This window comes from Larimichthys crocea, chromosome VI (assembly GCF_000972845.2).
Source record: "Larimichthys crocea isolate SSNF chromosome VI, L_crocea_2.0, whole genome shotgun sequence".
Taxonomy (NCBI): Eukaryota; Metazoa; Chordata; class Actinopteri; family Sciaenidae; genus Larimichthys; species Larimichthys crocea.
The window spans coordinates 442,499-466,958 of NC_040016.1; the positions used below are offsets into that span (position 1 = coordinate 442,499).

A 24,460-nucleotide genomic window follows, 5' to 3' on the forward strand; every position below is an offset into this window, starting at 1 on the left:
AACTATGAATAAATATTGAGGATGTGAACACAGGCTATAACTGTTAACTTTTATAAAAATCTACATGTATTGTGGGCAGGACTTTATGGACTGTGTATTTTAGATTATAATAAACAAATAAAAAGGTGGACTTTGAAGGTCCAAAATAATTCCAATGTACAAACACCTACAATAAATCCTGAGACCGATTTCTTGTTGTGTTTTACATCGTAGCTCAATCTGGCGTCAACAAACTCTCGACGGAGACTCGCTCGTTTACGCAGGCATGTTTTAATACAAAAAAACTTCTGATGTAAAAAAAAAAAACATAAAAATGACGAGTTAAAACCAGTCTGTTACAGAGTCACTTCCTACTGTACATACAACAGCAACTAAATACAGACAGCTCTCAGAATAAGAAACCAAACATTCAGTACAAAAAAATGTTTTTTACAAGACAAAGAGTTCACTGGAAGACGTGTAAGGCAGTCCGTCCATGTTTTTTAATTTTTTTTTTAAGTTCTTCCAAAGTCTCAGTTTTCACTTTAAGAACCAGCGTGCACCTCGATGCAAAGAGCAGCTCGTGTTTCCTCACTGTAGAAAACATTGCGAGGTTCCCTTTAAGAGATTCATTGTCAGGGATCCTCAAGCGAACCAGAGTTTAGAAAACCGTTACTCAAAGACACCAAAACAGTCAAGGTGGTGGTGCATTCAAGAAAGCTAGGAAAGAATCCAACCAGTGCTGTTTAACATTTTAGTCAATGCTCTGACTCAGAGCAGCGTACTCCTGAACTCTTGAACTTATTAAAGCAGAGATCATTCAGTAAGAAGACGACCTCTATGAAGCAGTTTATAAAAACACCTCCAGAAATTAAACTTATGTACACGTCAGGTCCGATCTCTCTCATGAGATAAATAAAACATGGCAGACAAACATTTCACACTCAACATATTTTCTTTAAATCCCCTGAACACACATCAGAGGAGGAGATATGGCCTTTTCCATCAGTGTTCTTCTCACTGCTTCAGCACTAACAGCTCAACAGTTAGTGGTTACAGTAGGTAGGTGAAGAGAACGTTCCCATATTCTGGACACTTTACAAAGGTTCATCTTTACTGGCATCAAATCAAGGTGGGGCTTTTATTTGGGGGCATTCAGTGCTGTTTTCTACAGAGTGACATTGTTTCACCAAGCCCTGATCCAGGATCTGTCAAAATTGTGGGTCACTGCTGAACCTCGGACTGTTCAGTCACTCAGACGTTCATTAAAATGATTGAAAATACAAATTCACCACATGGTAAATGATCTTTTTGTGAGATTTTTGATGAGATTTTTTCACCATTATCCAACATATGAACTAATGTTCGTCATTGGTTTGTGTTCGGGCTGTCAAGTGTTCTGTTCAGTCTTCAGTGTCTACGCTGAGATCTGTAGCCACCGTCTTTGATTTGAAAGGATTTGCAGTGACTTCCTGTCAAAGTAAGTTGTGTTTTTGTTACTTTACACCTTAAAACTCTCCTGATGTCTGTTTGAGACGCTGTCAATGAATCTGATCACAGTCCTGGATCAGGGTTGGACTCCACAATGATTTTGTGGTGATAAAGGAGCTGCACAGAGCGTGGTCACTCCATCTTTAGCACCTGTTAGTATTTGGGATGTGCGTGTTTCAGCCTCTCCTCTGAGGTCAGCTGGTGGAGTTATACTGGCTGTCTACATCCCATTAAAGCTTCCACCTCTTTGTCCTCCCCTGTACCTGTTGTTGCCCTGAACTGCAGAGTTGTGGTACCCCCCCAGCAGTCTAGGACCCCACACCAGAGCAGACCCTGGCCAGACAGGCGTTGGCCCGAGGATGCCGGGAGCACCCATGGCGGTTAGAAAAGGGCCGTGGGAGAAATGCTGGTTGGGGAGTTGAGGCAGGTGGGGCTGCTGCAGGAGTCCGGCGCCCCACTGATGCTGCTGGCTGTGAGGTGGTTGTTGTAGGTGCGACAGACTTTGCTGGAGCTGATGTTGCTCGTTTAGTTGCTGCAGATGTTGAGGCTGTTGTAGGCGGGACACAGCAGGATTTGAGTTGTCCTCCTGGTCTGTTGTCATGGTGGTACTTCCTGTTAACTTGGTGCTGCTGGCAGTTCCCACCGTGCTGGTGGCAGGCGGTGCTCCGTCTCCTCTTATTGGCTGGTCCTGAACTGACTGTGTGTCTCTATGGGAAGAAACCAAGACGAGGGTCAACAGAAACATGTGCTGTGTGTTGCACTGTTAAACGCTCCTTGTACGAGAATAATAAATTCAACTTAAACTTTGATCATTTGAATCCGGTCTTCCTTATTAAAAGGGTTTTTCTTAAAAAGTTTCCCATAACAGGAGGCACAGGTTCAGGTCGTGGACCACAAGAGGTCTAGATATGAAAAATAAAAATGTCTACATGTTATAACAATCCCATTTCTCCTGGTTGCCCTTCTGCAGTCGAAGGATGAAAGGGAGTTTCTCCATTAAGCAAACAGAGTTGATTACGTTAATAAGAAGGGTTACTTGCAGCTTAAAGATTTTCAAAAGATATGAGTCGCTCGTACTGAGACCTTTAGGAATATCTCCAAGGTACAAGAAGGGAAAAGAGAAATCAGATCTCTGAGACTAAAAGACCCGCTCTTCTGCAGAAAGGCTTAACGTGAAGGCACGACCAGAAAATGTGAGCGCGATCCACACTCCCTCCACATTGAGCATTGAACATTGAGACCTGCTAAATTTGGATTTTTGGTATCAGATTTTTCCAGCAGAAATCTCCAAAACAGGGAGTTAGTAAAGGCAGACTGTGTTTAACTGATGCCGCGTTTCCTTTTCTCAGACACCATTTATGTTAAGATCATAACATTCAACAAGGCAGTGGCACCATCATGGATGTTTCACTGTTGTATATTTCCATCAAAGGTTTTTTCTGAAAATGAAGCATGTTGTTTATTTCTGAGTTTTGTCCCACTGCTTACATGGACTTGTCTGTGGTTGGTGATGTATTGACTGTATGTGTGTACAATAACATCTTGAGTCAGACTATGGTGGGTTCAGTGTTGTTTTTCTACCACAACTGAAGGAAACCATGCTGATGATGCGTGTATTAATACTAACCTTGATCTGTCGCCCTCTACAGGACAGGCTGTGATACCGGAGGAGGCTGCGTCGTGTTTAAACACAGATTCTCCATGTTGATCTGCTTTTGGGTTATTTTGTCCTGTCACTGCAGCTGTGTTTTGATTGGACGGAGGGAGAGACGTGTCACTATTACTGAGGCCCAGGTTTCCTCCCAGTGAACCCATCAGTCTTACTGGAGTACCGTCTCTCTGATCTCCAGTCTCTCTACCTCCTGCTTGACTTCCTCCACTTCTCCATCCCTCTCCCCTGGCCTCCCTCTTCTCCTCCTCGCTCAGCTCCGACTGCAGTCTTGAGTGAATTAACTCCAGAGAGGCTGCCACTGCTTTTTTGCCTGAAGTGAGTTGGACTGACTCAGCGGGGCCTCCTTGGGTGGTGTGATGGCCACCTGTACGAACAGGATTGGGAATGAAGCTTTTCAGGGTGCTGAGCTCTGCATGGGAGTCTAAGTGCTGCTGCTGTAGCTGGGCCTGACGTTCGGCCCGTAACTGCGAGATGGCCAGTCGAAGGTCCTCAAAGTCTTTGCCCGAGTGGTGCGGCATGCCTTCCTTACAGGAGGTGTCTGGGACGAGCTGGTCAGACAGATGTGAGAGAGGAGGGAGGCTGGAGGCCGACTGCTGGAGGAGATGTTGAGGTTGGTCACGGGATGAGAGCGAATGGACGTTTTCTGGGAAGATAGAGGGAGAGTGTTCAGACACAGAGTCACTGTGACTCAGCTGCCCCCCGAGACCTGCGGACAGAGGAGAGCACAGAGATGAACAAAGTACGAGCGCAGACGAAAACAGCAGTACGTGGAGAGACAACAAATTCATTCTTCTCTGATGACTGACAGATTTTAATAGAGTTTGGAAAGAACAATTCAGTCCACGATCACCGCTATGCTACTCAGAGAAAAAGCATGCAGATTTTATAGTTAAAAGCAGTGTTATTGTACTCAAGACCGGTCTCAAGATCACTTTTTGAAGGTCGTCTTGTCTCGAAATATCATTTTTACTGTCTTGTCTTGGACAAAGAGGACTTTATCTATAATAAAGTTAATATATAATATCACCAGTGTCTCCATATGAAACTTTTAATAATGTCGAGTTTGTCCCGCCACGGTTTGATAATTAACTGAAAATACTTTTACACTTTAAAAAGATGTTTCACAGTTATAGAACAAACACCTGTAAGGCACAGAAAGAGAAATCAATCACTTTTCTAATATTACATTACAACATTTCTGGTTCATGAGTCAACCACCCCCTTTCTTGAAATTAGCTGACCTTTGGGAGCCAGCATGTCATCCATGATTGGCTGCTTGTCTTTGATGTCATGGTAACCGACCAGTCTGGTGAAGTCATGCAGAATCTCTTCAATACTGGCCACGATGATGCCGCCACTGGAGTATGCAGGGAACTTATCAAAATGATGCTCTGAGTGAAAAAAGATGTAAACATCATTAGTACGTCAGGTCAGGCGGTAAATCAAGTTTCAAGGTTCAAGAGGTTCTGACACACACACGCACCCGTCAGGAGGATTGTGTGTCGGTTCTGTGTGTATCGGGCTTGGAGCTCCAGAAGACAGTTCAGGTCAGGTGACTGATGGTTCATGTCGCAGTGATGATACGGGAGGAACTCAACGATGTGCCGCTTCTGATAGGCTGACAGTACATCCAGCAGGTTGGCTGCATCTCTCCTGAACCTGAACACAAACACACACACACACGCTCACTGTGAAGTCTGAGCCCAAATCTTAGAACAAATCACAGCTAACACACCAAATGGAGACAATGATGGAGTTGCCAACACATGTATTGACACACCCTCGATTCCAACTAACACAGGAAAGGTTTCTAAGATTTAAGATTGAGTACCTGGCTTGTTCTTTAAGTTTCTTGTGGGTTTTGCAGTGAACTTTCCACCTCCAGATGCTCTCTGGAGAACTGTGCTGTTCCAGGAACATCAGCAGTGCAGCCAGTCGATCTGCAGAACAACATCCCATTAATCAACACATCGCTTCAGTTCAAATAAATACAAACAAGTTCATTAGATATGATGCATTTGTCTAGAAAATAAGATGCAGAAAAAGCCTCCATATAATGACATAAAAATCTGCTGTTGGATTTTAACCCCCGACGTACCGTGAGTGATGAAATCTGGGTTGAGGACTAACTCGTCAGAAACGATGCAGCCTCCAGCGACGAAGAGCTCGTTGTAGCTGTTGTTCCTGATGTCGTCCAGTGTATCGATTCCCACAAACACCACAGAGGGGTGTCGCTTCAGAGACATCAGCCCTGGGATCTGATGAGCACAAACGTCAACACACTTCCTGTTAGTCTCCTTTTCAGTTTGAATATTGAACATGCAGTAAGTCAGTCAGTGCAGCATGAAAAAGAGACGGTGAGTCGGGTGGTACAAACACACAAAGTAGATCTGAGATCAAACGTGAGGTTGAAATCCGCTCAGCTTTAGAAGAATTATATTAACTTTAATTTATGCACTTACTGCGTCATATTTTGTTATAAATTTGATTACACTTTATTATTTTTAATATTTCATACTTCATATTTCTTACTTTTCTTTCACTACTTTTTTTTATTATAGCTGTTAAATCTGTTATCGTATTGTATCGTCTTTTTTTCCATCAGTTTTCATTTTCACTCTGTTACGGTCGACACTTCTCTTTTCATCGGTTTGTCAATCATCTGTGAAGCACTTTGAACTGCATCAACCAGTATGACAAAGTTTCAATGATGCACGTAAACACAGACTGAGATCTTATAAGAACAAGATCATGCTGCCTTGTGCTCCTAGCTAACTGTGTAGTGACCTGACTGTTAGTGGCTGTGACGTATAACTTATGAACAGGAGAACAGCTGCAGAGCAGCCAGGAAACACTGAAGCAGCCTGACTGCTGACTGCACACATGTTGGGATGAAGGATTACCTGCTGCCACCCAAACTGACTTGAGAGGCTCAGTAAAGACTCAGAGGTCTTTGCTCATCAGTATGCACACTGTAAAGGCAGGTTCACATGCATGTTTTGTTACAGGTGTGAACTCTATTCATGCTTCCAAAACACAAATAAAACCCATGTCCACACTGCCATGATGGAAAATAAGCATGAGAAAGAAATGAGAGAGAGAGGAAGAGAAAAGGGGGCTCAAGGGAAACTAAATGGAAACCTAAATAACTTTACTTGGTCTGTATTTCACTGTGCTTAATAAATACAAAAATACAGATAAAACGCTTGTCTTGTGTGAGGCTGCTGAATTTTTTCAGAACAGCAGGGCGTCGACCCCTCGTAGCAGGTGACACTGACGCTGAAGAGCCAGGTGTGTGCTGTGGTTAGTTGCCTTTGGAACATGCACAAAGCAGCTGTATCAGGTAGGGGGCGACAATAGATCACTCTTCCTCTCATTTTCTGCCACGATGAGGCCAAACAAAGACCGAGAGGCTCCTGCACATTCACAGGCATCAAGTCAATTAGTCAAGCGACACATTTGGCAAAGCCTCGTCACCACCCTGCTGCGAGGAGGTCGAATTAAACGCAACAAACAGCAAAGGTTATTTTATTGCTACCTTTGACTGACTGCTGGTCACAGTGACAACATGACAGCTTGTGAAAAGTCAGCACAAACAAGTTAAAAAAAAGATGCAAACTCTGTGTGGACCTGTAAGTACACAACTGAAACACATCAACAGAGCAGTTCATCTGTAGAGATCACCAAGTAAACAATACACGAAGATCGAGGGCGCCGAATGTCCCCATCATGTGACCTTCATGCCTGAAAACATGTATGTAGCTTTCAGATATAAAACATGTGACTTTGTATATCTGTATCGTTCACCTTGTTTATTAACTGTTAAACTGATTATTCAGAGGCACCTTGTGTACGTGTCCAGCGATGTCTTTGTTTTTAATGATGACCAGCAGGCGGTTGTCTGAGTTTTCTTGGCTCAGAAACGATACAGGACTCTGCTCCATGTTACCCTGCTTCAACAGGTGTTCCTACAACAGAATACACACAAACACAGGCTGTATATACACAAAAATTAAATATTTCTACGCAAGTAAGTGCTTACTTTTAGAGCTACTTGATCGAAGGACAGTCGGGCATCATCAGGTTACATTTTGAGTTCTCTAAGTGACCAGAATCTTCTAAATTAAACAATCATTCACTTTCATTGATGAAGAAATACAAATATCTGCATGTGAATCTGTCGATGAGGGGCCTAGATTGTGACAACTGAAGTGTTCTGGTTTCCGTTCATAGTCTGTATGGTCATTTTTGAGTTAATTAATATGCAGATATCTATTTATAGAGATGAGTCTGTCTCGTCATTCTTGTGTTTCAAGTTGCAAATCAAACTGCAGAGAAAGTATCAGATATCCAGAAGCCCAGAAACATTTGTCGTTGCCTCCAGAATCTAACATTCGTTTTTTATGTATTTCGGCATCAAATCTTGTGCCTATGTTGCCCATGATTACCTTAACGTCTTCAAACACCTGGTCCTCTGGCTCTGTGCTGTGGAGGTAGAACTGCAGGGAGTTCCTCCTCACGTCTTTGATGATCTCCACCAGGCTGTTGAACACCTCCGGCTGCAGCTGGCTGATCAGGGAGCTCAGCGCCGAGCCAGGTCCAGGGATGGACACAGAAGCCGAATTGGAGGCTGGCTCAGACAGGTGCGATGCTTCTGTCAAAGGCTTAGATACAGCACCAAAACCTGGCAGAGTCATCTCACTGCTTGTGCCCGCGAGACTACTCCCATCTTCTACGCCGGCGTTACAATGCATGGTCCTGGTGACGCTGCTGTCTTGTGTTTGTCTGATATTATGAGCAACTGTTCTATTGATTTCTAAAGTGCAGCTTTGCTGTGGTTTCCAGTGGAGCGGAGGGGAATCGTTCGGATGTGGAGGAGTGAGGACGGGAGAGTTTGTGGGCTTGTAGACAGACCCAAACACAGAGGTAGTAACAGGTAAAGTGAGATGAGAAGTTTGGGGGTTCCTGTTTGTAGCATCAGGGAACTGTTCGGTGCTTGCATGTGTCTGCCACACTTGACCTCCTCTGCAGAGTGAAGGAGTCTGACTGACTGAAGCATCAACATCAGCAGCTGTAGGTGCACTGCAGAGTCCGTCGTCATCATCATCTTTCTCCATTTTGGCATTAGCTGCTCGGATGCTGGACACAAAAGCGCTAACTTTGCACGCCAGCGTGGCATCAGTATTAGTCCGGCTGGTGCCAGGCTGGTGGCCCGGCAAGCTCTCACCGAGCTCTGTTAGCATGCTGCTAATGCTGTCCTGTAGCGAGCAGACGTAGTCCTGGACAGGTGGGCAGGGGTGGTAGAAAGACACGTACTGTGAAAACTGAGATATGGGTGTGTGTGAGTGTGTGTGTCGATGTGCCGTGGTGTTTGAAGTGGAATGTGGGGCTTGTGGAAAGCTGAAGTGGACGCTCTCCTCTTGCAGGATGACCTGCATGTCCGAAGAGAAGTCGCTAAGATGTCTGTCCACGATGCTGTCAATGTGTCTGAGGGGACGAGTAGGACTTAAGGAGACACCAACTTCCAGTTCCTTTGATTCTCCCTTTTGCTTTTCATCACTCTCTGCCAGAGGAATCATTTCCACCTCCACCTTTTGCACTTTCTTAACTGGATGAGTGTCTTTTTCCTCCTGTAAAGGTTTGGCTTGTACTTCCTTCACCTCCACTGTGTCTTCCTTCTCTCGCTCGGTGGGTGATGGTGAGGAGTCTGCCCTCCTCTCTGGAGCTGGAGTGGTAGACGGCTGGACGGATGCAGAGATGGATGGATCTTCATTCTTCTTTTCTTTCCCCTGAGGTTTCTCCTCTGACACTCCTGCAGGAGGCAGACTATGTTAGACTGGAAACAGTATAGTATGTGGTCAAGGCCTATTTGAATAAAGGTGAAGTGTGAAGGAGCTACACATTAGACTACACAAGCTGCTGATAAATAAAAGGCAAAACCTGAATGTAGATGCAACATAACAGCTCCCGTTTTACACAAACTATGTCAGTCAAACGTTCCTGATCCATTTTCAAGCAACAACTCTAAAATGGAAAGTTACATGTTTAACAGAGACAATATTTTCCTGTCTGTAACAATCAGGGAGAATTACAGGACGAACAGTTAAACGTAAGGTTACTTGTCAAGAGTGAACACAAAAACAGGTGCCTTAGAAAACCTGAATTAAACTTTCTTACATCATATCTTGGAGCTTAAGAGCTTAACTTATATAGCAAGAAAAACTAAAGCAGACAGCACTTAACTCTGATCTACAGTTCAACTGAAAAAGCAAAAAAGAAGAAATGTGTCAGCTGGCATCAGCTCCACAACTTCTCTCAGCCAGGTTTTGGCAAACACTGCAGCAGGAAAATAAACTGGACCTGGAGTTCTGTAAACTGACATGGTGGTGAAAACTGTCGGCGGCATTACAAACTGAAACTTGAACAGATGTATAAATTCACCCTGGGAACATCTCATCGTGTCTGACGTTACCTGCAAAGTCCCTGGAGGTTTGCGGGGCTAACTGCTCCTCGTTAGCACCACTTTGGTCTTTGTTAAACAGGGTGAGCTCATTAGACTCTGGGGACCGGCACCGTGATGGGGAGGGAGGTCGGCTGAGCTTGGAGGATGGGCACTGGGAGGAAGACGGGTGAGGGCTAGGCTGTGGAGACGGGCACTGGGAGGGTGAAGGGGGAGGGCTGGGCTCTGGGGACGGGCACTGAGACGGGGAAGCGGGAGGACTGGGCTCTGGAGACGGGCACTGGGAGGGTGAAGGGGGAGGGCTGGGGTCAGGTGATGGGCACTGGGAGGGGGAGGGAGGAGGGCTGGGCTCAGGGGACGGGCACTGAGAGGGGGAAAGAGGAGGGCTGGGCTCTGGAGATGGGGTGGGGCTCTCCCTGGGAGGTTTGGTTGTTCTGGTGATGCTTGTTGCCGTGGTGAGGTGCTGGAAGCGAGGGTCCTGAGGGATATTTCTGTCTCTCTGGGTGTAGCGCTCTGAACACAGACCTGCAGACACAGTTTAACTGTCAGCTGTAATATTGTAAACATGAAATAAAATCTAATATTAATGACAAATATTTTAGCATTTTATATAAATCACATTTTTTATGTATATCCTGACTGGGCAGGCAGACAGACCTGTAATGGGGATGAGGACCCACGGGATCTCTCCCACTTGCTGCTCCTCCTCCTCCTCCTCATATCCTCCTGCTCTCCTCCCCAGCCCTCCTCCTCCTCCTCCTCTACCTGATCCTCCGTGGTGATTCATCTCCCCGCTGTGGGAACTGGGACTGAATCCCTCCAAACTACTGACGCTGCCCGCTGTCTGCTCCTACACACACACACACAGATATATACACTTCATTAATCTTACCTCTGTATTTATATGATGAACTTCTGATCCACTGCAGTATGAAAGAAAAAAGTGAAGTAGGGCCAAGTGAATTAGATTCAACTGAAGACACAAAATGTGTTAACTAATAAGTAATGCTGAATTATTTCAGCAGTTTCCTTCATGTAATATCTAGCTGCAGCTACGTATAGCAGCACCTGTACATTTGGAAGACAATAATCCTCTGTGATTAAAAATAAATCATTAATAATGATAACAGCTTAGTAGTGTTAGCTAAACTAGCACACAGACCTGTAAGGATATGTTTGGAAGTCAATCTTAAGACAATACTCACAAGTTAAATGCATGTTTAGAGAGTTAATGTTCATGTTCAAAGTATTTTCAAATGGCCCTTCAAAAAGGAAGACTGGATTCAAAGTGTCAAAATTTAAGTTGAATTTATTATTCTTGTACAAGACGGAGCGTTTAACAGTGCAACACAGAAAAGGAGTTACAGAGGAAAGGCTCCCTGTGAAACTCCAACAGTTGGTTCTTCTACATTTTTTAATGGGCTGTCTCGGACACCTACCCACTGATACAGATAATATCATAACGTCCTTTTTTGGTTTTCTGCTCAGTAATTAATATTATGTTCCTTATCGAAATGATACTTCCCTAACGTGTCTCTCCTGTCCTTGTACTATTGATTTATAATTGTCTCTCCCTGCCAGCCTCAGTATAACACAGGCCAAATAAGGGAAGTGCATGAGACATGCAAAAGACAGAATACACACACAGTTTATGATTTAAAAACACCTGAACCCTGGTATAATCCTAATTTTTATAACAGTTCATTATTTTTTTACAGCTAATATTTAGAAGTCTTATCGAAGGTATCACTTCACGACTGATGGTTCAAGATGAACACATGTCCTTTCACTGTTGATTAATTCAATCTCTTTGCAAAAAAAAAAAGAGTTGGTTAGCCGTTGTTCTAACCAGCATGCCGAAAAACTAGAATGCTAAATTTGCGTGTTAACAGTGTGATGTATTGGGCTTTCACTGCACATATGCAAAGCATTTTAGTTCCAGCAGTGTTCCTATCGTACATCATCCTAATGCGATTGTGCTGTATGCAAAACAGTCCAAAGGTGACTTGACCAACCTGCAGGCAGCTGATCTCACTATGTATTTGGAGGAGACATCAAAAAGGCGGTCGTTAAAATTTACATAAAACTACGGTTACCTCCAGCTCCTCCTGCTTCCTCAGGTCGATGTCACAGTTGGTGGGCAGACCCAGCTTGGTGGCCAACCTATCGAATGGACAGGATTCCCTTTGAGTCTCCTCTTGCACTTCAGGAAAACTCTGATTGGCTGTTCCCGTGGCAGCCTGATTTAGGCCTGACAATGTGCAGAAGAAAGAAGAGTTTTACATGATTTCATGGCGATGTTCCTCCAGTGTTTTGATGAGACAAGAAAAGAATGCTCCACATGTTGTACGGTAGCCACAGTCACCTGTCAAGAGGCTGATAAGTCTGGCAGCTAGCTCAGATCCATCTTCCCTCAGATCAACGTCCTTCAAACCAACTGAGCCAATCACAGACGCAAGAGATCCAGGAGAGGCGGGAACTTGGTTTCCTTCGACTAGGTGCCAAAGGCATAAAAGAAAACATCAGTAAATAACACGTCACCCATTGATAAAATAAAAAGAGTAAAAGGATCTGTGTTCAGAAACACAAACAAACGCTAGAGGCAAAACAAAAATGTACAGAAAGTTACAGATAAAACATGAGTTTGCTCTTAGCAGCGTAAACAGAGGCAGAGATGTGTGAAGTTGAGAACAGTTTTCAGGCACTGATAGTGTCATCCCAAAACGTGTTGTGTGAGGTTAGATGGTAAGAGAGCATGGGCACTAGTGTGGTGTTGAAAAGTAAGGATAAGTACATTTAATTTTTACATCACCAGGCTTCAGTCAATCACCTGTCATTTGACTGCCAAAATAAAGATAAAGCAGTTAAATTGCTGTGTGTTTGTGGCATTAATCCCTCTGAAGCTGCTAGGTCTCCTCACCTGGAATCTTGCTGTGCCTTTCAGGTTCCTGTGATGCCTTCAGGAACTTCAACGCCCTCTCTGCTGTCTCCTGCTCCAGTCGCCTCTTCCTTCCCGGTGCTTTCACTACTCCTCCTCCTACTCCATCCTCCTTGTTTACTTCATTCTCTGCATTTCTCTTACAGGTTAAAACCAGATCTATCAGTTGTTGCATCTGAGTCAGAACAAAAACACATTTGAGTTCACTACGACATGACAGAAATAAATGAATTTAGTGTTTCTAAATAGTCAGATTGGTAAGGAAATTTTCTTTTTCACCTTTTGAGTGTTGGTTTGTCCGTCTTTCACGTTGCTGGGCGTCTTCGACGTCGCCTCTCTCTGGCCTCCGCAGCTCTTGCTGAGCTTCACCTCCTGCGTCTCCTCAGCGCTACAGTACGTCTCCATCATTAGCCTGGCCCGGGGCACCGACAGCAGGTAGAGAGCCGGGTTGTGCAAGTAGGAGTGCAGATAACCATCCATGTTCACTTTGTGGTGGCTGGGAGCTGAATATGCCTTTCCTTGCTCATCAAATTTGAGTTCATATTTGCTCATGGGGTACTGTCGAACCTGCAGAGTAAAGTTAGTTTTACTGGTGGACCTACCTCGGTGTACTATGACTGACGACATAGCACAGAAGACAAAATGCAAGCAGAAATCTGGGGGTTACGATATAAAAAGAGGTTCGTACCTTGCCGTTGTTCAGGCCGATTAGGTATTCCCGTGCCTGGCGCTCGACACCAGCAGACAGCTCTGGAGGGGGGTTGGCACGGGACTTGAACAGAGCATGGTGCAGTGCTGGAATAAACTGGTTCAGCCGCGGCATCAGCGTGTCACCAGATATCAACGACTCTGAGGCATCATGAGAAGAGGAGGCACACCTTAATGCTGAAAGAAAACAGAAGGAAAAAGTCATAACATAGATGTTTGGGCTCCACAGGTGAATATAATTTATACCAACAGTGGATTTACTGACTGTCTGAGCTGCTTGTATTGACAAACTAACAAAATCATTACCTAATTTTTCAGCTCTACCCCGCTCTGAAGTCTTTAAGCTGCTTTTAGCTCATTTTTTTTCAGTTAGTCTCCTAAACACTAGATACTGGAGGCCAATCTGGACATATTTTAGCAGATCTGTATCTGTAAAATAAACCAGCCGTACTGGATAATACACCATTTGGAAAATATTGCAAATCCCATGCAGCCTATCCCGTGTTACTTACTGGATTTGGCCACATCTCTGGACTTCGGGAAGACAAACAAGGCTTGAAGACACCTCTTCCAGCTCTCACCTCGCTCTGGAAATACAAAAACATGACTAAGATGAAGTCCACGTGACAACACAAACATCTGAAGAGAGTACTGGCCCAAAATATGAAATTATGAATCAACAATACTTAATATTTTTCTATCTAGCAGCAAGTGGCTGTGGAGAGCATTAAATATTTCACTTCACCTCACGCAGTGATAAAAGGCATCAAAGCTTTACTAGGTTTACTGCCTTTTTAAACAACCACGTGGCTCATCAAACATTATCCAACACATAATTACAGTACATGCCATCGGTCACATGTCATACCAGTGGGTGTGGCCATCTGAACACTGGAGAGGATGAACAGAAAGCCTCTGTCTGTAAGTGGAGTCACGAGAACCTGGAGATCAAACAGACGACTGTCATTCAACATTTATTCTCTAACTGACTATCTGTCCTCTTTGTCCTGTCTGCCATCTTTTTCCCCTTTTCCACTTCTGCTTCTTTCTTTCCTTCCCATCTACATCTTCTGTTACATCTCAAGCATTAACATTCATCAGTCACAGAGATATTCCCCAGAAAATGTACTTTTCATATTGAAGCTCTCCTGTGTGGGGCTGATAATCCTTTCTACAATGGCCAGATAAGACAAACTGAGGGCGCTGAAATAAACTAATAGTATATCATGAATTACATGGTAACACTTTCCAAACACATTTACTTTGCTGGGTTATTTTTCATTGTTGTTTTTCATCTTTATTAAGCTGATCCTGTAGCTGTCCTGTAATTTATCAGCATACAATAAACATTAAAGTAAGCCAAACTCACCACTCTCTTCATCTCCAACTCCTGCAGCAGTTTTGTCACGCTGGTCGTCGACCGACTTCGATCAGTCACCTCCAGCAGAGTGCAGTAATGACCGTCCTTAAAAACTACACACACAAAAACACACAAGATTCATGCTCAACTTCTGTTTTAGTTGGAGGTTACCAATATTTAGACAACACACAACAAAACAGAATATTCTTCTTTTACCCTGAAAGGATGTTTAGCATCCTGAGATGGTGTAAATACATACATTCATAAATGCTGAATACAACTAATCTAAAATGTTTTTCACTTGTAATGACACACTTTAAGCTTCCAAAGTATCAGCCTTTAAAGCCCCATCAGCAGCATGCTGCTGTGTAATGCATTATCACTGTAATGGCGCCCTGGACCTCACCTTCTTGACTGCTGTTGTAGAGGTTGTAGGAAAACAGGTCGGATGGGAAGTGCTTGGTCACCTGCTCAAGCCTCATCAAGTACCTGATTTCCAACTTCTCTGGTCTGAAGAAGAAACACAGAGATACACAAAGATCAAATCATCTCATAATTTGTGAATTTACACTTAGGACAAAACTGATTCCTGTGTTAACTAATAAGTGGGATGAAAACTAGTACTTAAATTATTTGTCTGATTGAATTAGTTGGTCTTTAAAAGGATGAGTTGAATTTATCAGTGATGCAGAGAGAGCGAGTGTAGCACAAGTCGAGCAACCTGGAGAGTGAATGAAGCGAGTGAGCGGTGAACAAAGCAGTGAATCAAATCTTTATTTATTTTAATCAGAAACAAATAAATATTTTCTAATTGTTTCACTGTGGTTATGTTATAACAGCAGCAATAAAACACAGCCACACTTCAGCACAACCTGACTTCAACCAACCCACCAAACATCAGAGTGCTCCACGTATGATGAAGGTACAGCATCCTCCCACAAAGAGGTCATGTTATTTTTGTTTTGGCAGTTGTAGTAGACAAACCGCCATTGTAAAGCTTTGTGGTCAGATGTTGGTTAAAGCTACATATTTATCTACGATCTGACTGTTGACACACGGAGCAGACATCAAAGAAATTAACAGCCACATTTCCAAGAAAGGCAGACTGATCAAATGTTTAGCGTCTCATCACGTCCTCTCTATAAGTCTTGAACATACCGTGAAGCCACTTTCAGAGTCGACCTGAGCCATGCTGTTGATACCACTCTAAAAAACTAAGATCACCATCCATGAAGACTCCCCGGTTTTAAATTGATTCACTTGTTTTTAACTGTAAGACATCTAGAGTCATCCAGTGGGTAGATAAACTACTGATTAAGGAGTTTATAGGATACATGCCATCAGAGGACAGAGAACCAGCATAGCTAGTGGTGGTGATGGTGGTGATGTCCCCAAAGGGAAGCATTGCAAAGGTCGAGGCCTTTGTCAGATTTCATATGGTACATTATACTATGTCATTTCTCTGGAATTTTTAAACACACAGTTACTTCTCATTAAACTAATAAAATCTGCTGCTATTGGCGAGTTTATCTTCCCTGTACAAATACAATCTGAGGTAAACAGCTGAGTTAAAGGGCAAAGCAAAGCTAAAAGAGTGTAATGCGTCACAGAAATGAAACAATGGTGGATAACAGCACCAGAAAATGATCACATGAGTTTGATTCATGCAGCTGCTTCACAACAAATGTCTCCCAAGAATGATCAAACAATTTAGTAGGTATTTCTGTTCTACGTATAGCACAGCTATTGAAGATGTATTTTCTCATTTTTTGTGAAACACGGCTAACACTTTGTGTCCCTACTTTCTTTTTCAATTACAGTTTTCATGGTTTCTTCTACAAACAGCCAAAAGCGTATCCCAATTGCAATTTACAGATAGTTATTCACAAAACAACCAATTAAACAAACAAAAGAAGACAACAACAACAAAGCCCACCAGACAATCATGGCTTGGTTTTGAGTTATGTACAACAAACTTTGTACAACAAACTTTGTACATAACATAAATGGAATTTCCATTTTGCCATTTATTTTGCCTCTCAAAAGAGGCTGTGAGCTATTCAGAGTAGGTTGGGTTGCCTCTATAGGACTGTGACCTTACTTTCTGACTTTGTCACATCCCATTCCTACCCCTTCAGGACACAGATGAATTTGATTAGATCCTGTCCTCTGACTCTGTGTAAGGCACTTTTCTTTCTTTTGTTTTGCTTCAACAGTCAGAAGTCAGCTCAGTACTCACAGTCTGTGGGGCAGGAAGGGAGGAGAGAAGGAGCGAAGGGAGACCTGGAAGAGAACTCTGTCACCTTTCACCAAATCACCAGACCACACTGTGAACTGAGCACGCTCTGTGTGAGAGAGAGAGACACACACACAACAGCTCATCAACATTGAGACAAGACTTCCTCTTGTGTCATATATATGATCTTTAAGTGTGAACTGAAAGAGGGGCCTGTGCTCACCTTTAATGCTCTGTGCTGACTGGCTGTTCAACCTGTCCATCAAACACAGCACAAAAAGGACACGACATTTCAGATATTTAGTGCCGACATCATGATTATAACACATGCAGCACTCAGTGTATCTGCCAGCCTCAAATCCTGTGTAATTTACATCAATGACAAATGATTTATATTACAGAAATGTATCAATTTCTGCACCTGCTGAGGGCCAGAGGTTTGGTGGGAAGTGCAGAATCTTTTCCTTTAAAGTGGAAAGAGATGACAGCGTACGGACAGACTTGGCGAGGCCGCTGCCGCACCTCATCGAATGAATACTCGTAGAAGTATTGCTGAAATAAACAACACAACAACATCATTCAAAGCCATGGTTTACTTTTTAAAATATTTTAACAAATACTATTAAAAGTACCCGTGTGTAGGACTTAATTTTATTACTACAGTCATCTGAAAGCACACAGAAAACATGAAAGGATATTAATTTCTGTGACCGTTTGTTTTGAGCCTACAGTTGCACAGAGGTCTTTTCTTGTGTGTGTGTGTGTGTGTGTGTGTGTGTGTGTGTGTGTGTGTGTGTGTGTGTATTTACCTGTGTGAGTTCAAAGCCGCGGTAGGAAGTGAGCGATGTGACTTTGCTGGCATTCTTGGAGATGTGACTGTCAAAGCGAGGCGTTGGATCTAGAAGGTTCTTCATGTTTTCATAGATACTCTTAACTTTGCCCTGAAACCAAAAATAGATGCAACACCAGTGTGAAAGACTGAGCGGGTTCATGTTCATCAAAGAAGTTGGTAGCCTGTAGACAGTTGAAGAGGAACAACTCAGAATGACAGAAAGCGTCTGCTCTTGTGGTTTTCTCTTTTCTGTTTTAAATAAATAAACACTTTTCTGGTTGCAATGAGATATAGAAGACTGAAACTTTAGTATGAAGTGCTTCGTTCTTTGGATTACAGGCAGTACAATACAGAAAATCAAAAATCAGGATTCAGGACATTTTCCCAGCATCATCTTTTTAAACCTCACAGTCCGCTACAATACTGAGCTCCTCCTAATGAAATCGGATGTTCCTTTGATGTTTCAGTGAGTCTGGGAAAAGTTGGCTGCTCATTTCAGTCGTGTTGAGTTCTACTGAGCTAACTCACAGACGGGATACAATGGTCTATTCCAGTGCAAATATTCTTGTTTTCAAGTACAACAATCCTCTGCAGTAATTTATTTATGGCATACATTATCCCGCCAGCGAACGTTAAAATTCAAAACATATCCTCCCAATGACCTAGTTGTGACAGGGAACCACCTTATAAGCCATAAAAACACTAAAAGAAAATTATGAAAACGTAGCAAAGAGCAAGAGAAAATAGTGTCTGATCTGTACAGATGCGTTGATGACGACCACCGGCCAGCTGATTTACCTTCATCACTTTGAAGATGAGGATCTCCCCCGTGGCTCCAGGGGTTATGGCGTTAAGCTGGAGCAGGTCTGAGTACCTGGACAGATACACTCCTAGAAACACACACACCAACAAAGAAGAACAAAATTAAGATCACAGGTCATTTACTCTCTTGTGGCTGATTCCAAAAACTGCTACATCAAGTGCTGCATGACTTAAATCTGAAGAGTTACCACTGTAAATTATACAATCAGCACAAAGATGGATGATGGATGAACAATGTTGTCTTATTTTCTATGTATGTATCAGCATGTGTCTGTTCACACCTACCTTTATTGGGGTTTCCCAGCACTGTGATCCAGCTCTGAGCCACAAACAGCCCCTTCTCACAGATCCAGGGCAGCTACAGCAGACAACAATTCAGAGACGTAAGACATTAAAATATAAAAAGGTTAGAACAATCAACATAAAATGAAAAGACTCATTGATTATTCTCAATAAACTAAATTCATTCACACCATTCTCGACTCTTTTTCTTTAAAAAAAAAAAAAAAAAACCCCCCCACATCATTCTGTCCTGAAGGTATAACAACAGTGTGGCCTTGCCTTGTACCTCGCCACGTCAAACATACATATATTTAACATGTGACTAATGCTGTGTGCTGTATATAATCTGTCTTGTTTGAGGATTTTAACTCCTGTAAAGTGTCTCTGAGTCTCACCTTATCAGTATCAGTCAACAGGAAACAGTAGCTCTCCTCCAGCTCCTTGTCTGTCCTCCCATCCGACTTCATCTCCCTCCTTTTTTCCACAAACTGAAACACACACACACACACACGTAATCCATTAACAAATAAGAAGATCATCTTGTGATGTCAAACATGGATCCATAGTAAGTAAACAGTTACAGGATATTCCAGTTCATCTGAAAGGCCTTTTTCATATTCCTTGGTTGAAGATGACTTAATTCTCATACACTCTCATCCAGTTAAGCATATCACCTCTATTTCACCCACAGGTAGTCATAAAGCAACATGACACATTTAAATGGAAATGCCACTCCACCCGTCCATCTATCTCTCACCTCTTTCTCCAACAGCTCACTGTGGACAAGTCGAGGGTCACAGTAAGCGAAGCAGCCAGCAGAGCCGGTCTCAATGTAGCTAGAGGTCAAGATGGTCATCATTTCTTCGTACTCCCTGGACTCAGTGGAGACGTGGGTGAACAGAGCTAAAAGGAAGACAGGCAGGACAGACGCAAAGGTCAGTATGTATTTACACTCCCTGAACTAATAATCTTCATTGATCACTGATAATCACAAATATAAAATTCCCACTGAACTCTCAGCTTATGTAGAACTCACAAGCCACCTGCAATGGCACCTACCTGTCAGTCAAAGCACCTACGCTGTTAATTCTGAATAATTATAAGCCTTAATATAATTTGAACAGGTGAGTTATATAAAAAGTCACCCTCAGTAGAGTTGGCATGAAGAGGGAAATTAGCTATAGAGACCAAAACAGTTTTTTGTACCAGGCTGTAAACATTTTTATTTCTGCTGTGAAGTTGGACATTTTAACATGGGGGCTTATGGAGACTGAGTCACTTCTGGAGCCAGACACAAGTGGACGTTTGAGAAACTGCAGTTTTTGGCACTTCTGCATTGACTTCACTTGACAGCCAGTTGGTGTAGAGTTTAAAATCAGTAGTAAATATCAGGAATAAATGTCCCCATACTGCAGACTCTTTATGCAGCAATTAGCCCCTTTCAAACGAGCCTCGCCCAACATTCAAAGAAGAAGAAGGTTTAGGTATCTGGGGAAAATGTTAGCCCGCCCCAATTATAATAGGACCACCACAGCCTTTTTGGTGCCAAATACTCAGGAGACGAAACCTGCAGTCGCAGCCCCCCTCCGTGTGGAGCGGAGGGCTCAGCTGGAGTACCAAACAACACACTGACCCAAGACAGAAAATTGACAAAACATTATTATTATTATAAAAAAATTTAAAAAGAGCTCACAAAATATTGGTGTGCCACTGACATAGCACTGAGGGCTTTTTACAACTACTGGAACAACAACTAACACAGTTTGTTGTTTGTAAAGTAGAAAATAAAAAAATATAGCTGTATGGCCAGTAACAAATACATGATGATGTGATGTTGATCTACATGCCAGAATAAAACTGTGACATAGCTAATGCAGACAATAATAAATGGAGAAGATAACTTCAGGTAGCAGAGATGAAGACAAACACACACCTGCACTGCCACATCATGTAAATATGGAGATTAAAAGTCATTATGCCTACATAATATCACAGATGTAATCAAAAGCAGGATGTCACTCCAGACCAGGATACTTGTGTGCAAAGTTGTTGTAGGAAAGTAAAGAAAACATGAAATTAGGAGTGTCATAAGCTGAAGCACACAGTCCAGCAAACCGAAGGTTGTATTAAACAAATAAGATATATCTGTTTGAGGTTTGTGATAGGTGCACAGGCTAGCTGTTCCCCTTGTTTCCAGTCTTTGTGCTCCGCTGACCTAACCGGCTTCATAATTACCATACACACATGTTGATATTTTCCTGCAATCATCTGGCAGGAAGCGAAATTTCCTTCAAAATGTGGTAGAATACCTTACACAGAATAACACTAGTCAACAGCCTCTCTTCTTCTTGGCTGCTATTCTCTGGGGAACCACCTAATGCAAATCTCATCATCTGCCACATGCGGTTATCTGCCGCATTAACATTCTCACCTGTTTACACACAAACTCATTTGCCTAGATAGACGATCAATAATAATAATAATAACCATACGTGTCTGAATATCAGGGCCTGCAGGTTTTCTGTTCATGTGTTGCCACCTAAAACAAGATGGAGACATCAGTATGGCTTCACACGCTGAGTAGCACCAACCGTGAATCGTAAACTGATGTTGACTTTTTCTCTCTGTCAGATACTGTGTCATGTAGGTTGACCCCTGTGGTTGGAGGGTAGGTTATGTTATAAAAATTAGGATTATACTGGGGTCCAGATGTTTTTAATTCATACAATGTGTGTGTCCTGTTTTTTGCATGTTTCGTGTGAATTCCTCTTTTTCTCTTTGTTTTGCTGAGGCTGGCAGGGAGAGATTAAGTTCAGCTATGAATTAAGTTGAGGCAATTTACAATAGTACAAGGGCTGGAGACAGGTTAGGGAGGTATTATTTGGACAAAGGAACATCCTGTTGATTACTGATCAGAGAACTTAAAAAAGACGTTATGACGTTACCTGTATCAATGGGGAGGTGTCCTAGACAGCCCATTAGAGAGTGCCAACTGTCACGGCTCTTCGGGGAGCCTTTTCTCTGTAACCCCTTTTTGTATGTTGCACTGTTAAACGCTCCTTCTTGTACAACAATAATAAATTCAACTTAGACTTTGATGCCTCGAATCCAGTCTTTTTTATTGAAGGGTCACTCTTGTAAAATTCTTATAACAGGTTATGTCACAGATATAACTAGTTAGGATTCAGTGAAGCTGGCTCAGGGTAAAACTGAGAAGAAAACGACTGCATGGAGGGCAATTTTGGAAAACTTAAGTGGGCTAAAGTAAGGTGACATAAACTGTTACGAGAATTTTTAAGGAAGAACCCTTGAATAAGGAGGACTGGATTCAAAGCATCAAAGTTTAAGTTGAATTTATTATTCTTGTACAAGAAGGAGCGTTTAACAGTGCAACACACAAAAGGGCTTACAGAGGAAAAGGCTCCTTGAGGAGCTCTGACAGTTGGTTTTTATACAATTTTCTCAAAATGGGCTGTCTTGTACATCTTCCCACTAACAATTTCCTTTTTTGGTTTTCTGCTCAGTAATGAACATTGTGTTTCTTGTCCAAAATGACACTTCCCCTAACCTGTCTCTCTTGTCCTTAAACTATTTTTAAATAATCTCTCCCCACATGCCAGATAAGGGGAGTGGGCGAGATATGCAAAAGACAGAAAACATCACACACACTCCCTTTAAGAGTTAAAACATCTGCACCCCAGTATACTCCTGATTTTTCTAACATAAATCTTTCAACTTGAAGCTCAAAACAGTCCATCAGACCAAGCCCAACACTAACCCAAACCTCTCTTTAAATCAAAACTATACTGAACTGATGCTGATGTCGTCAGTCCCACTCCTGTTTCACCTCTTTCAATAGATTCTCTGTGTCATCATAAACTGTGTCATGATGGACTTAGGTCATGTTATAGATATAACTAGTTAGTTAAGCTGGCTCGGGGTAAAGCTTGGGGTTAGGGATAAAGTTTGGGTTAAAGTAAGGGAATACATACATTGAAGTTTAAAACAGTCCATCAGACCAAACCTAACTCTAAAACTAACCTCTCTTTAAGTCTAAACTATCCTGAACTGACTTGAACATTTTCCTGCATTGCTACATATATTTAGGGATGACAATAACTGATACAATCTGGGGCAGCTTGGCATCACAGCAAGAAGGTTGCTGGTTCAAACACCCGCTGTGGGTCCTCTGCGGCTTCCTGCCACAGTCCAAAGACATGCAGGTTAATTGGTGACTCCAAGGTGTAAGAGCTCACCTAATGTCAGCTGGGATTGGTTCCAGCCCCCCCAGCCAGCGAGCCCGGTGAGGATAAACCTTTATGGAAAACATAATGGGTGAAGCTAAATCATGCCACTGTTTAACCCATAACCTACTTGAACTGAGAAAACAGGCAGTGATCATCCTGGGATGAGTCTGCGAAGAAACTGAAGTTTCATTGGGGAAGTTTCACTCAGCCAGACTCTGATGTCTGAGCAAACAGCAACATAAACACAAAACAAATGTGACACGTTTGTTGTGATGACAGATGCTACATGCTCACAGATGTAAACAAGGAGGCGGTTACCCCGAGCTAGGTAACGCTGGTTAACTTAACGTCCACACAAAAGGTGAAAGGTTTACACAAAGAGCAAACTCTGACCCTGACTTTAAAAATAAGCATAAAATAAGCTGTCAAGTTCAAACAGGCGTCAGGTAGTCACTTATAAGCACGTCACAGTCGGCTAACTGCTAACTAGCGTCGTCTGATTTGGAGTTAGCGGTTACCTCAAACAGATGACAGTTTGTCCAAAACTTACAATAGTTATATTAATTTTCCTTTATATGAGAAAACAGTTAAATATATGGCTTACACGTTGGTGAATCTGTGTAACTGTGTGCCCTATAGCTAAGCTAACATGGCAAAAACAAGTCCGAGATGTCCGAGAATGGATGCATAGCTGTCCGATAAAAGACCTTCTCCCGTTAACGTTACCAACGGACGTTAAACGCCACAGACGTCGAGTTAATTGTTGTTGTTTTGTAAATTAAAGCGTAATGCTGCACATTTGTTTTTATTTCTATGTGATAATATGACTGATGTGCATGGATAAAGGGGACCAGCTCACATTTCTGCTCCTTGGTTTTCCTCGGTATGTGAAACTTGTCCGGCGCCATGGGCATATGTCTTTGGTAGATGCCTTGCGGTGTGAGCGAGTTCCTCCTCTCCATCCTCCCACCTGCCGCACTCGGTCTGCCCGGACCAGGTTGACTCTCTCTGGCTGTGTGTGCCTCGATTATCTCGCCATCTTGCGGGCTAACATTAGCTCCAAGCTCGGCGGCAGCGGGCAGTCTACTCCTCAGACGAGCGGCTGCTTCCCGCCGACCTCCGAGGCTGTCATCCATCGTCGGATCCTCGAAACAAACCGACGCCGCCTCTCTTCTCGGGCGTCACTCCGACACTGTTTCGCGGCTGGAGCCTCTGCTGACACCCCGGCTACCTCCTGATCCCACAGCGCAGGGACTCGAACCGATACACAACCCCCGCCATGCTTCCGGTAAGCGGAGCTCTTCTTCACGGAGAGTTGACTGCAGCTGGCTCACTACATGCGGCTTTAGCGTCACCCTGTGGACATCATCATTGTTACTCAGTTTATCAGTTTCATACTGGCAATGAAACTGGTTTCTTCCTTAGTGATTGTA

The 24,460-nt window shown here is 43.0% G+C and overlaps 1 protein-coding gene across 3 annotated transcripts; it reads right to left on the reverse strand.

Moving 5' to 3' along the window:
• Positions 1-251: 251 nt before the first annotated feature.
• Positions 252-24,408, reverse strand: tasora (transcription activation suppressor a). 3 transcript variants are annotated; one of them, XM_027279326.1, is made up of 28 exons: positions 23,887-24,408; positions 19,538-19,683; positions 19,176-19,268; positions 18,784-18,856; positions 18,475-18,566; positions 17,654-17,785; positions 17,266-17,396; positions 17,068-17,099; positions 16,848-16,953; positions 15,015-15,118; positions 14,618-14,721; positions 14,117-14,189; positions 13,761-13,835; positions 13,229-13,425; positions 12,820-13,107; positions 12,523-12,715; positions 11,968-12,096; positions 11,699-11,853; positions 10,260-10,452; positions 9,615-10,127; positions 7,591-8,954; positions 6,988-7,110; positions 5,241-5,400; positions 4,974-5,082; positions 4,626-4,801; positions 4,384-4,533; positions 3,098-3,785; positions 252-2,177 (listed from the first exon to the last, which is right to left on the reverse strand). In XM_027279326.1, exons 1-28 carry the CDS (start codon positions 24,161-24,163, stop codon positions 1,691-1,693), a joined length of 6,363 nt encoding a protein of 2,120 aa, XP_027135127.1. In that variant the 5' UTR covers positions 24,164-24,408; the 3' UTR covers positions 252-1,690. The 3 variants fall into 3 exon arrangements, with proteins under 3 accessions (XP_027135127.1, XP_027135126.1, XP_019123859.2); XM_027279325.1 differs by having other exon boundaries at positions 3,098-3,848; positions 12,523-12,679; positions 23,887-24,407; XM_019268314.2 differs by having other exon boundaries at positions 3,098-3,848; positions 23,887-24,407.
• Between the last annotated feature and the right edge of the window lie 52 nt (positions 24,409-24,460).